This window comes from Xiphophorus hellerii, chromosome 20, assembly GCF_003331165.1.
Source record: "Xiphophorus hellerii strain 12219 chromosome 20, Xiphophorus_hellerii-4.1, whole genome shotgun sequence".
NCBI classification, from domain to species: domain Eukaryota; kingdom Metazoa; phylum Chordata; class Actinopteri; order Cyprinodontiformes; family Poeciliidae; genus Xiphophorus; species Xiphophorus hellerii.
The window spans coordinates 17525739-17539922 of NC_045691.1; the positions used below are offsets into that span (position 1 = coordinate 17525739).

General features: G+C 37.0%; 1 protein-coding gene across 1 annotated transcript; it reads right to left on the bottom strand.

The window, feature by feature from the left end:
* Positions 1–407: 407 nt before the first annotated feature.
* On the bottom strand, positions 408–11330 carry tmem88bl (transmembrane protein 88b-like). The gene is made up of 3 exons (XM_032548331.1): positions 11141–11330; positions 9473–9796; positions 408–1436 (listed from the first exon to the last, which is right to left on the bottom strand). The coding sequence occupies exons 2-3, from the start codon at positions 9764–9766 to the stop codon at positions 1209–1211; spliced, it is 522 nt and encodes a 173-aa protein (XP_032404222.1). The 5' UTR covers positions 9767–9796; positions 11141–11330; the 3' UTR covers positions 408–1208.
* Between the last annotated feature and the right edge of the window lie 2854 nt (positions 11331–14184).

Genomic DNA, 14184 nt, shown 5'->3' on the forward strand with positions numbered 1-14184 from the left:
ACCTGTAAGTTTTCCTTTTAAATAAAACTTTCAAAAAACCATGAAATCACCCATTACTCATTTACCTTTAAAGTTTACACCATCAACAACTGAGCAACTTTACTAATTAACTCTGACTAGACAGCCTCTTTAAATTTTACTTCCTACTTTTTATCTTTACATTTGTTAATGAATAGCTAAAACCAACATCAGTTGTTAAAACTTATTCTCCCCCATACTTGTTGTTTTTGTCAACATTTTCTAAAATAAAACTTTTTTTGCGCTTGCTGAAGGAATCAAATAACCAATTTTCAAAAATTACCCTCTTTCCATTTGGGATTTAAAGTGGATTCTGCTTGCATTTTGTCAGAGTCACTTATTAGACATTCAGAAAACCCAGCAGCAATAAAAAAGTTGATCAACAGAAATATTTTAGACCATGAAAGCACGTTTATTTTAATATTTGTGTAGGAGCTGCTGCAGGAAACTCAGAAACAATTCTGTTTTCTAATAAATCACACAATCAATTAACTTAATTTAAAACATATATATAAATATAAATATACAAACATTATGCAATTTTTTAGACAGCAGGATGAAAAAGTGCTTTTCTAGTGAATGAATAGAGTAATATGTCATATAGGTACAAAATTAATTTAGCCAGAAGCGCCGTCTGACCTAGCATAAATAATCAATAGCATCCTGGAAGTCTATGAACATAAACACAATTCTTTCTGCTACATGTTGTTGTTGTGTAGAAAAGAAGACAGCAGGTTGGACTTGTCTGAATTTAAACGATTTTAAACTTACTCTGAAAGCTACAGCCAAGCAAGAGAGTTTCATTAGTCAAAAGTGTGAAAGAGTAGAAGAAGAACTGAATAAACTGAAGCACCGAGAAAACAGGAAAACCAGAGGATCTGATGTAAAGTTCAGAAAACTAGCAGATGATGGTGGGAGGTGATCAGCAGAATGGAAACCGTTGAGTTTGAATAACAAAATGATTTAACTAGTAGTTTGTGTTGCTGCAGACTCAACAGGAACTGCAAGGCATCACTGATAATGGACTTTGCTTAATTTATAAATAACGAATATAACAGGATTTACTTATTTATTTATAGGTTTATATTTGAATTTTCTTTTGAGTACTTTTGACATGTTTTATTGTCCTCTCTCACTCTTTTTACCATTCAACTCCTCACTCTCCGCACACCAACCCTGAGCCTCGCCCCTCACACCCAGGCCTGGACTCTTCCCACCCAGTCCAGCAGCCTCCCTCGGTACCGAGCCCTGGAGAGCGGCTGGAGGAAAAGAAGGAGCCGGAACTTCCTCAGCAGCCCGCAGAAAACCGCCGCCGCCAAAACTACGAGGGGCGACATCATCACGAAGCCCAGGATGATGAGGGCGGAGCAGCTGTTGTCGTCGAGGTAGCGGCAGATAGCTGCCGGGGCGTTGAGGACCTGGAAGGACAAAACAGAGAGGAAGTCCTGGACATAAAGAGTTAAAAACCAGCCTCTTCTTCTACACTTTGCTTCGTTCAGAGGGTTCTCGGCCATTGAAAAACAGTTGCTTCTTCCAAGTGCTAATGTGGAATAATGGAAGCTAATGCTAAAGCATTATACTGACATATAGTGTATTGGAAGCTAATGCTAAAGCATTTTACTGACATGGAGTTTAGTGGAAGCTAATGCTAAAGCATTATACCAACATGTAGTGTAGTGGAAGCTAATGCTAAAGCATTTTACTGACATGGAGTTTAGTGGAAGCTAATGCTAAAGCATTATACTGACATATAGTGTATTGGAAGCTAATGCTAAAGCATTTTACTGACATGTAGTGTAGTGGAAGCTAATGCTAAAGCATTTTACTGACATGGAGTTTAGTGGAAGCTAATGCTAAAGCATTATACCGACATGGAGTTTAGTGGAAGCTAACATTAAAGTGCTATACCAACAGAGTTTAGTGGAAGATAATATTGAAGCGCGATACCAGCCTGGTGTTTAGCTGAAGCTAATGCTAAAGCATATCCCTGTAGTTAAAACCGTCTTCCTGCATTACTGCTTACAAAGAGAACATCAACAGGAGAAAGAAAAAGTAGAGAAAATAGGGATGAATGAAGAAAAACGGTTTAAAGAAAGTTTTTAGTGGTAACTAGTTGATATTTTTGCATGATTTTACATAAGTACAGACACAATCATACATGTCAAGCCTACGCACACAGAGTAATCGGTAACACTTTATTTGACGGGTTGTGAATAAGACTGTCATAACATCTGTCATAAACATGTCATAACATCTGTCATAAACATGACATAACATCTGTCATAAACATGTCATAACACCTGTCATAAACATGTCATAACACCTGTCATAAACATGACATAACACCTGTCATAAACATGACATAACACCTGTCATAAACATGACATAACACCTGTCATAAACATGTCATAACACCTGTCATAAACATGACATAACACCTGTCATGAACATGACATAACACCTGTCATGAACATGTCATAACACCTGTCATAAACATGTCATAACACCTGTCATGAACATGTCATAACACCTGTCATAAACATGACATAACACCTGTCATAAACATGACATAACACCTGTCATGAACATGACATAACACCTGTCATGAACATGTCATAACACCTGTCATAAACATGTCATAACACCTGTCATGAACATGTCATAACACCTGTCATAAACATGTCATAACACCTGTCATAAACATGTCATAACACCTGTCATAAACATGTCATAACACCTGTCATAAACATGAGTAAATCCTCATGAATATTTAAAACTATTTTCAAAGTGTCATTCGGTAAATCATGACACTTTTAATACAAAGTTGAAATTATTCCAAATGTCTTTGTTATGACAACTTGACATTAACCAAGAAATCATAATCAAACATAAATTTGTTATAAAAATACTATTGATTAAACTTTAGCTTTAATAAAATAAAGCTATATAATTGTTAAAGTTTAATCAGTAATACTTTTATAAGAAAAGTAATCTACCTGCTGCTTGATCATTTCCTTTTCTAAGTCGTTTTATCCAAATGCAGCTTAGTCTCAAATAAACACTCTGGTTGTGCCTTACATTTAGTGCTCTCTGAAATGCGCTCTGTGCGTTTGTTGCGCACGCTGCCCACCTGTCTGAGCTCAGCTGCTGCTGGCACCAAATCCGAGAGCTTTGTCTTCTTACCGACTCTCTCTGTCAACAGAACAAAAAGCCTGCAGACTGATGCTGTCTGCAAATGTTTGCTTCAGTTTAAGCTGACATTCTTTTCCATCTTAATAATAAATACTGTGCCTTTGGGTGCCTAAACTTTTAAAGTCCTGAAAAGTACACCCTCACAAACCAAAGTGCATATAGTCATCTGTAGAGGATTATAATACTCCCAAAACCTTTCCATGCTGTGCGACAAATGTCGATTTATTCAATGAATATTCGGATTATAAAATAATATCCCAAGCTTTCATATCATCAGAAAAAGGAAAATTTATCCCATCTGAAAATAAGAAAATGCAGCTAGAACTTAAAAGAAAAGGTCACGCAGTAACAGAATGAAGTTTGTCAAACTTACTTTATTTACATTTGTTTAATTTGACAAATTAATCAACATATTACAGCAGTATTATGTGTTTTCCAGGCGCATAATGCCATTTTATAACATAGTCAAGTAATCATTCAGTTGTTATAAAAATGCTAAATACAGCTCTGGAAAAAATGAAAGAGAGCAGGCTCTTAATTTTTTTCCAGAGCTGTCTATCAAATATGACTTGGAAATTTAATGCCGTGAAATTGGGCCTCTGTCTCTTTAAGAAACTCCCGCTCTTTCTGAAGCTCCGCCTTCAGGAAGTCATCATAACCTCGCTCCTCTGTTAACCATTTAACAACATTTTCCCAGCGCTGCACTAAGTAGCTCCTTAATGAGCAGAAAATATAATATTATAATTCTGAATGTAATAGTAAAACATTAAATTGTAAGAGTATTTTAAAACGTAATAGTGAAAACATAGTTATTACATTTAGTGTAATAGTAAAAAATTAAATGTAACAATTGACAAAAAATCCTTGAACACATTTTGCAATACTTTCTGCTTTATATTTAATAACATTATTGCATTTTGCACTGATTGTTTGCTAAATACAAAAGTAGCTCTTTTTTTTTTTTTTAGAAATGGTAATAAATAACCACAAACTGTTTGTTTTCATCCTAATCGTTATACTTCTAATAAAGATCATGTTGTAGATCCTACAAGCGTTTAATTTAAAACTTTTGCCAATAAAGCTCAAACTTTCTGTTCTTAAGTTGCATTTTGAGACACTCTGAGGAAAACAGTCTTCAGTCAGAAGCTTCTTCACATTCACTGTAACACAGACTGCTACAGGAAATCTGTCCTCCCAACTATCAACAGAAACTCTCTGAAGTCTTTGAATTGAGTTTCAACAACATTTAACTTCCCTTTGGGATCAGCAAAGTATTTTTGGTTGATTTGATCGTTTATTACATAATGAGGTTTGAGCTGTTATAGTCCACGTTATGTAATAATAACGTAACATTATGAAATATGGTGGTGGCAGCATCATTCTGGGAAACCGGTGAGGTGTTGGGATGATGGGTGGAGCTAAAAACAGGTCAGTCCTAAGTAAAGCTGGCTTTAGATATTCAGCCTGAAGAACATTTTTGTTTTGTAAATCTGGAAGTCGACGTCCTGAAAAGCTTGCAGCTGCAGCTTCAGGGTAAAATAGAAAATATTAACTCAGGAAAGGCAGAATAAACTTGTTTTTAAATATTTTGTGCTGCTTTGCGTTGGCATAGCCATAAAATCCTACCAGCATACATTGAAGTTTGTGACTGGAGGGGAATAAAATGTTTGGTTTTTTTGCACATTTGTTGCTCCCGCTTAAATCCAGAAAGTCTCTTTAATGGTTTCCTTCATGCTGAAGGTGTCATCAGGTTCATATTTCTGCCAAAAAACCCTGAAGGTGTATCGTCTGCTAGCAGAACATCTTCTCTATGGGCTTACATGTCTGAACTTCCAGTCGGGCTAAACAAGTCGGCGTGTGCACGAACAGAGCAGATTCCTCCTCGCAAATGATTTGTGAACATTTTTCTGCAGCTGCATGCAAATATTTGGACAATTTGGGGAAGACATGTTGTTGACTTTGGAAGCGAAGACGAATAACTGTAACCTAGGAAGCAGAAAATAAGGGCAGCCTTTTGTCAGATGGCAGGGAGTTTGTGCTAATTATCTTTGCTCCTCACTAAAAATACATGAAACAGTTATTTAATATGTAAAAGTTAGCTAAGTAAGTATTTAGATTGTGCAGTCAGCTGAGTGGTTTTCCTCTCTTCTGCAATGGAGGATTAATTTGCCCAGATTTTTCCGTAATGATCATCTGAGAGGACGTTAGTGTGCTCGCTTTTTCTGACTGCCGGTGTTTTTATTTCATGATGTCTGCCATTAATCACTGTGACATAGAGAAGATATTTTCAGAGTTGGTTTCTGGACATTTTCACGTTTTTTCGTCCAGTTTTCTCTCTAAACATGCCTGATGATTTGACAAAACGTTCCAGCTCAACTCCAGATCTCCTCTAATGTTGACCTGAGTGGTAGGGTTACAACTAAATGCTGTTTACATCGTTTTAAACTGTGTGATTGTGAGCATGAATAAAAATAGCAATAGGTATTTTGTTCCATATAACACAGTAGGAGTGTAACAGGTAAACCTTTTATGGATGCAAACTGGACTAAAAACCAACCTGTTTAGGATTGTATTTGAAACGTAATCAATTACAAATTTATTGATGGAACTTGACTTAATGTCGTGTTTTGATTGTTGATTCTATGTTGCATTGTGTTTCTGTGTTTGATTTGATGTAAAGCACTTTGAAATGCCTTGCTGCTGAAATGTGCTATACAAATAAAATTTGATTTGATTTGATTTAAAGGGATAGTTCGTACTTTTTGAAGGTATTATCAGTAACAGCTCAGATAGATGTCATATTGCAGTGAGTTTGTAGAAAGATAAATAAACCAGGTGTTAAAGGTGTTAATAAGTTAACTATTGTTGAGTTTATGTGTGTGAACGATGTTATTACTCTGGAGCGACGCGTAAACCTACAGATATATTCCCTGGCAGATTTTAAATTTAGTGTAATTTGACTTTAATCTGATTAGGGTGATGGTAAGGAGTCTCTCCAGACTTAAAAACTTGGAGCTCATCGTAAAAAATTGTCAAAAATACCAGTGGAAACATACAAAAAGCTGTTTGGTGGTTTATTACTTGGTTCCATTTGTTGTTAAAATATAAAAGTAGAAGTTTATTTATTTAGTTATTTATTCATTGATATCCTTTGAAGGTTGTCTTCTTAATATTTCTGAAAATACTTCTTGCGTTTTCAACCATAAACTGAATTCTTGTTTGAGTAACAATAATTTTAAATTTAAATCTGCCAGAGGTTTGAATATTAACTCTGACATTACTCTGCGTCTGGGAAGGGAAATATGATCATTAACAACCTTTAAGATTATATATAAATTATCCGTTTAAGTTTGTTTCTGACTCCGGTCTGCAGAGCGGCTGATTACTTTGCATTTCTGCCCAGAAAGCATTTTATATCTGAAAGATTTGTTGTTTTTTTTCTATTTTAACTTCATACGTCTTTTGCTCCAACCATAAATGACCAAAGTGAAAGTTGAAATTTAAATCTAAGCGCTAACTGATGTTTTTCAATGTATTATAAATACATTATTTCAAAGATGAGATGTTAGACGTCATGTTGTTGTAATAAGCGGCTCAACATGCGTAAAGGTAAAAGTGTGAGGCTTGTAAACGTCTGAATTTATTTTTCTGTTAAGTTTATTTGTGTGCCGTGTTTATGCAGAGCTCATTTCATCTCTCCACAGATTCCTGCACACGCTGCTTCCTGTGAAGCGTGACCCAGCTCCCCTTAAAGCAGGTAATGAGTGCAGACTCCCTGCTGGGCCTGTTTTAGTGTGGATGGCGGCGCCGCCTGTTCCCAGATTCCCGGTTCGGGTCCAGACGTGTGCGGATGGACCTGAGGCACTGCCCGTTCTCTCTGAAGATGTCAAATTACATTTAAATGAAGGTTTTGGTACTGCCACAACCGCTGTCCTGCTAAGAGTCAGAAATTTAGGTGGAAAATGGTTTTAAATTAAAATATTTCAGCATCTTTTAGGCTTATAAATGATATAATTATTCATTTTATGTATGAAAGATGCAATATTCCCTTTGAAAGGTTGGCAATTATGTTTTTATAATGACTTCATGCTGTGCAGTCATGTATAAAATGTAAAACACCCCATTAAATATTCTGTTCTTTAAGATGAAAATGTCACTAATTGCCCTTCCAGTTTTTTATCTCTGTAAAATAAATTTATTTATTTGCTCGTATGCAAAATAAATCAGGTTTTGCAAAATGTCTAAAATAGACTAAAACATTTCGAGATGAGGAAAAATGTAAGACACCCTACACCCCATTTCAGCTTAAATTCACCCTACAGAACTTTAATGGGATCAGAATCTGGGCTTTGACTAGGCCCATGACCTTCCATATCAACCAAGTCTTGATGGATTTACTGGTTTGTTCTGGTTTTTCTTCTCGGATTTCATTGAGTTTCATCTAAAACTTGATTTAAATCATGGTCAAGTGCTGCGGCAACAAGCAACCCCAAACCATGACACTTCCACCACCGTGCCTCGCAGCTGGTATGAGGTTCCTGTCTGATTGCATTTGATTCTTATGGCATTTTTAAAATACATTACCAGACAAAAAAGTCGATACTGTCTTATTTCTGATGGTTTTAGACAAATTAACCAAACAGCTTTATGTAAAATACCTACATATATAGATATGTTAGAAACACACAGGCTTTCAAACGGTGTCCTAATTTTTCCCGTAAAGACATAGACCGAGGAAGAGAAACTAAAATAAACAATTTTAGCAAAGTGTAATTTTCCTCTTTTGCCATGATTAGATAAAAGAAATTGTGACAGAAGTTGAAAGTCCAGATATTTTCAACAGGACATTTCCTTTGATGCTTCAGCAGAAAGACTTAAAAACAAAGCAAAGTGTTTTTACAAAGTCAGATCTTATGTTTGATGATGTTCAGATCCTTTTGACGCAGGAATCATGTAAAACGACTAAAGTGGAGAAAAAGAATAAAAATAAACCACTGAGGGCGATTTGATTTAATGTTTGTCCACAGCGTTGTGTATCAGCAGCATCGTATTGACTTAATTTTTAAAAATCAAAGGCCAGTAAAATGTTCAGTAAAGTAGTAAAATATTTAATTTTCCCAGCAGGAGCAAAACGATTTTGATGGGGTAAATATTTATGATCATTTTAAACTTTCTCTACGGATAATGAGCGCGCCAACATTTTCACTGCAACTTTACTGAAATAAAAAATGAATCTTATAGTTGGTTCAAAGTGAAGATATGAGGCAGTTTGACTCATAATCAAGTCCTCACATGGCATCGTGTTTCTGTTCAGGCTGCTTGTTTTCTGAGGTTTTAAAAAGTTTTAAAGATACAAACTATTCCTCTAATGTAGCATTTTCAAGTCTAGATTAGATAACAGAGGAAATCCTGGAGCAAAGGGAATTTTCTCCAGTTGTTTAGCATAAAAGCAACACAGCACTGCCCCTCCCCCACCTGTTTCTGCACACTGCTGGCCAGCTGTCTGAAAGACAGATTTAATGTTTTTCTCATGTTAACAAAAAATTAAAATGAGGCATTTTGGAAATATTTCCTGATGTACAGAAAACCTGGAAACTAAAGGAGCATCAAACATCAGGAAGGAGACGAGATGGATGAAGGAAGGAGACAAGAGAGGAGAAAAGGAGTCAAGGAAAGGTTGAAGGACACGAGAAAGGAGAAAATGAAAGGATGAAGGACACAAGAGAGGAGGAAAGGAAAGGATGAAGGACACAAGAGAGGAGAAAAGGACAGGATGAAGGATACGAGAGAGGAGAAAAGGAAAGGATGAAGGACACAAGAGAGGAGGAAAGGACAGGATGAAGGACACAAGCGAGGAGAAAAAGGACAGGATGAAGGACACAAGAGAGGAGAAAAGGACAGGATGAAGGACACAAGAGAGGAGAAAAGGACAGGATGAAGGACACAAGAGAGGAGAAAAGGAAAGGATGAAGGACACAAGAGAGGAGAAAAGGAAAGGATGAAGGACACAAGAGAGGAGAAAAGGAAAGGATGAAGGACACAGGAGAGGAGAAAAGAAGTCAATAAAGGATGAATGAAAGAAACAAGAATAGAAAAGGAATCAAGAAAAACATGAAGGAAGGAGACAAGTGAGGAGAAAATGAGTCAAGGAAAGGAAAAAGGAAGGACACAGTAATGAAGGATGAGTTTGGGTCAGAGTGTGATCGTTCTCTTCCCTCCTACAGAGAATCAACAGGAAGTGAACACATCGGTCAGGACTCACTCTGGAGTGGCAGAGGAAGCCGGCGTACAGCAGCAGCGCTGCAGGCAGAAGCACCACGGAGAAGACCAGCGCCAGCAGCAGAGCGCCGGCCGACACCACGCTCAGGTTCCAGAGGACCAGAACCGCCCCGCAGGCCGCCGAGCCGCACGCTCCCCTGCGGCCGCCCCACGCGCTGCCGTCGCTGTGCGCCACCGGGGGGGGCAGCATCTTCACCGCGTCCCCCACCCAGAACTCCTCCTCCTTCTCCTCGTCCGCTGAGCCGCCATCATCCAGGTCCACATCCACACCACACATCCTGGGAGGCGGAACCGACGGTGTCCCTTACTGAGCACGTTGTTCACCATGGAGACCAAAACAAAGGACTGCTATGAAAAATTATTCTCTTTAAAACAGGACAAGCAAATCAAATGTTTAGATCAGGGGTGTCCAAAGTGTGGCCTGGGGGCCAAATTCTTGACCCGAAGTCAAGAATTTGGCCAACAAAACAGAAAACAAGTGTTGACACCCAAAAATTTTGAAATTGTCTGTTTTTCTTTTAAAAAGGCGACAATCTGAAGCTCTTTTTATGTTTAGAATCTTTAACGATATTCAGATTTCATAGAAATTATATTTACTGTTGAACAGGTAACACAAATCTTTTTTTTTTTTTTTAAGTTTGCATTTTGATTTAATCAATTTTGTAGCTCACCAATAGTTTAAGTTTGTCAGTTTTGACACCCAGTGCAAAATGTTTGGACACCACTGACTTGGATTAAAGTGTATTCATGTGCTGGAATGGCCTAGTCAAAGTCCAGAGCTTAAAAATGTCTCCTAACAACTGCTATCCAATCTGATCTAGTGTTTGTTTATTTTGTAAAATGAACAAACACTTCATCCTCCAGGTGTGGAAAGCTGCAGTGGAAGTATTGACTCAGTACTGACATGTCGCAATAAATCAATTAATCGCTTGATAAATTAAAACAAGCTCAATAGTTTCCATTTTTCCTCTTTTCTCTCTTTCTAAAAACAGGATGGTAAAAGTCTTCAGTCTGGTGTTTGGTGTCAGCCAGTCCTGTTTTAGAAGAACATAATTAATTTAATTTGTTGTTTCTGTTTTGTTTGTTTATTTTGGATATTTAAGATGTCTGCCAGGTCCAGGGTTAAATGTTCATTATAATGAAAAGTTTATTGATCTTTGACAATGTGTTCTTGCATTATGACGCCACTGTATTACTTCAAAATGGCTTCAAAGTAATATTCCTGCTAAATTTATTATTGTGACAGGCCTACTCATGGAGGCTGAATACAGAAGTCAATTTTATGCTAATTTGTGTTTTTCTACATAAATACTCCCAAAAATAAAAAAGAAGGAAAAAGGGAATAAACACATTTACCAAGCTCTACAGCTGCTATTTTTCAACATAATTAGTTTTCTAAATAGAAAATTTGTACATTTCTCCAATAGATCATTTTAGTAATTAATTCACCTCACATTCTAATACAGATTCCATTTTTAATCAGACATATTTCTCTAGTTTTAGTCAACCCTAAAGCAGACCTCTCCGTTTTGGAGCAAAAGGTAAAACGTAGATAGCATAAAGTCACTCATATTTTTATTTTTTTATATCTATCAGTTTTCTTTTCCAGCTGAATCGTGATAATAACGCATGACGGTTAAATGTCGCTCACCTGGGCCAGTGAATCCCGCGGCTCTCTGCTTGTTTCCGTCTCTCCTCCGCTTTTATTTTTTATTCCTGTTTAAAATAAACTCTTGTTGTTTCTTGCTCGGCTTTGAACAAACTGCCTGTGACTTGGACCCTGCTCTGCTGGAGAGATGCTGCTGCTGCTGCTGCTGCTGCTCGCCTCCGCTGCGCGTCCCCGCGAGCGATGCTCCGGAGCGCGCACACCTGCGCACGCGCTCCTTGTTCAGGCTGCGTGTGTTTAAAAGCAGCACGTGCCTTTTTGCTATGATTTAGCCGCACATTTTCGGGGGATTTTTGTTTTTTCACTCTTTGGAAAATTATCGGGAAACACAGAACAATGTTTAAAGCAGGGATGTTCAAACTGAGGCTCTGGTGCCTTTTGCAGCACTTGGAAAGATTTTATGTGGCCCATGACCTGAATGGTACAAGTTAAAAAAAAAACAAAAACACTTTAGAAGAAGATTTAGCTAGTTAAATGGTTAGTAGTGTTTATTTCTCAGGCTTATGGAGTCATTTTATAGCTTCAGTGTTTATAAAAACACTGAATATGTCAAAAATAACTTTAAAAGAAATTTTACTTCACATCTAGACGTCTTTGAAATTGGTTTCTGTCTCTTTAAGAAGCTCCTGCTCTTGATGAGAGAATAACATTATGACGCATGTGTCAAACTCAAGGCCCGGGGGCCAAATCCGGCTCTCCATAGCTTTATTTTTTGGCCCTCACATTAATAGAAGCTTTAAAAATAACAGTTTTGTGCTTAAAAATGACTTTTAATCAATTAAATCAAAGCAGGTTTTATCTATATAATACCAAATTACATCAGTATGTTCAATATTATTTGATTTAAGAAGTAATCATTGACAGATATTTCAGTTTTTGCAGATTGTTGAAGAGTTTTATCAATACTTGCTGGAATAACCAGATCTTTGAGAACATTTAAGAAAAATGAGTTTGACACACCTGCATAAAAATATGATGAAGCTCAAAAAAGTGTATTTTATTTAATGCACCCCCTTTAAAGTTTTAAAGTAAAATAAGAACATTCAAATGGTGGCATCAAATTATGCTTTATAACAAGTTAACCTTCATAAACATAAAAACTATCGCAGCAATATGAGCTGAGACTGCAGGGCTGCAAGTGCAGAAATGTGGTTTGCATTTTCCAATTAATAAAATGAATTAATTTAAAAGTCTAATAATCTTTTTCAGAAACAAGTTGCAGCTTAAAGAGCAACAATGAATTCAACCATCTAAAAACCATTCAAAATATAACAAAAAGCTGCAATATGTTGAGAAACGTCCTTCTAAATTCCTCCCTCGGCACGCCGGGCCTCGCAGCCCTGAAAACATTGTCAACATGTGCTGGTGTGAGATAACAGCATGATTGATGTGCTTCCCAGTGCAGTCAGACAGCCAACCTTTTGCTGATCAGATTTAATTACACAGAAGAAGCGACAGACGTGAGCAGAGTTAGGAAAAGAGAAAGACAGGAACAACAGATTGTAAGATAAGAAACAAGAGAAGATGTTGTAGATAAGTTAGTAAAACCTGCAGACATTCTCTCCAGAGACACCTGCTGGACCATTTGGGAACTTTTTAAAGGAAATAATTTGGTTTTTGAGAGTTTATTCATTAATGATCTCTTGTCTTTGTCTTACTGCGGTGAATTTTGAGTGATATTGAACTTGAGAAACCTGAACATGCTGCCCTTGCTGCTCTGAGACCTTGTGTTTATCTGCCTTTGACTCTGTCACTCTGCCTTCAGACATGCATTAGGCCACTCACCATCCATTAGCTTCACAACATCCCGTTACCGTGGTAATTCATCTTACGCCAGTGACAAGGAGCACACAAAGTACAGAGCGGTTTAAAGGAAACCATCCATCGAACTTGAAACACACATTAAAACATCCTCCTTTTTTTTGCTTTCAGTGTTGTATATGAGAGGTGGACATTCAGAAAGGGTTCTTGATGGAGAAAGAAAATAATTGTACAAACATAAATAATATAAAAAAATACCAATACCGATTACACTGTCTAATTTATAGGAACAACAAATTCATTGCCTCACCTCTGAAAACCCTAGGCTGATGCCCAGTGTTAGTTTTCTGCAACACACAGCATTTTGCTGATAGTCCAAAATCTCTACATAAAGAGAGATGGGGAGTAATATGTAAATTCAATTTGTCTTAGCTTTCCATCATATATCATCCCCTCTGCTCCTTCAGACTAGCCCAAAGCAATTAGCAAACACCTGGTGGAACTGCACATCTGCACATCTATCATATGATCTACTTCTCAGAAAGTTTGTCAACTTAACGGAGAAACATTGTTGTGTCAGACAAAGTGGGAGCTTCTTAAAGAGACAGAGACCAATTTCAAAGGATTACATTAGAAAGTCAAATTTATTTTATGTCATTTGATATATGCAAAATTTTTATAACAACTAAAGGTCACATAGTGACTTGATTGTGCTCTTACATTTACATATTATTCTGCTTTAAGGAAAGCAACTCCACAGTATGATGCTGCCACCACCATATCTTGAAGAAAGGATGAAATGATTAGGCTGATGCCCGGTGTTAGTTTTCTGCAACACACAGCATTTTGCTGATAGTCCAAAATCTTCAAGCTTGAACCAAACTGTGAGTGGAATTTTGTGAGGAACCAAGGAACAAAATGTCTCCAATAGTGGCGAAAAAATCTATTTAATAATGTCAAAAAATACTCCAATGCAAAATAAATTAAATGATGTTTAATATGGTTTTGGGCCCAACTCAACTTTGGTTAACTGAACTCGGACAAAAATTGACCTGCAGACAAAGAGCAAAGCTTAAATACCGGTGCAGTAACCTAAACCTGCCACACGAGGGAGACACAACATAACAAAGCAACAAAAAAATACAAAATTAGCAAACGCAACATATAAAACCATAAAGCGAAAACTATATTTCAGTTGGCACAAATAATAAGTGAATATTAACATTAAGAAAATAAATAACTAAGATCATCTTTAGCAAAAGAAAGTT

What these genes read in the sequence shown, in the direction of transcription:
- tmem88bl (XM_032548331.1), bottom strand. Translation starts at nt 9,766, where the DNA reads ATGTGTGGTGTGGATGTGGACCTGGATGATGGCGGCTCAGCGGACGAG. An exon ending in GCTTCCTCTGCCACTCCAGA is followed by an intron (nt 1,437 to 9,472) that starts GTGAGTCCTGAC and finishes TTGTCCTTCCAG; the next exon opens with GTCCTCAACGCCCCGGCAGC.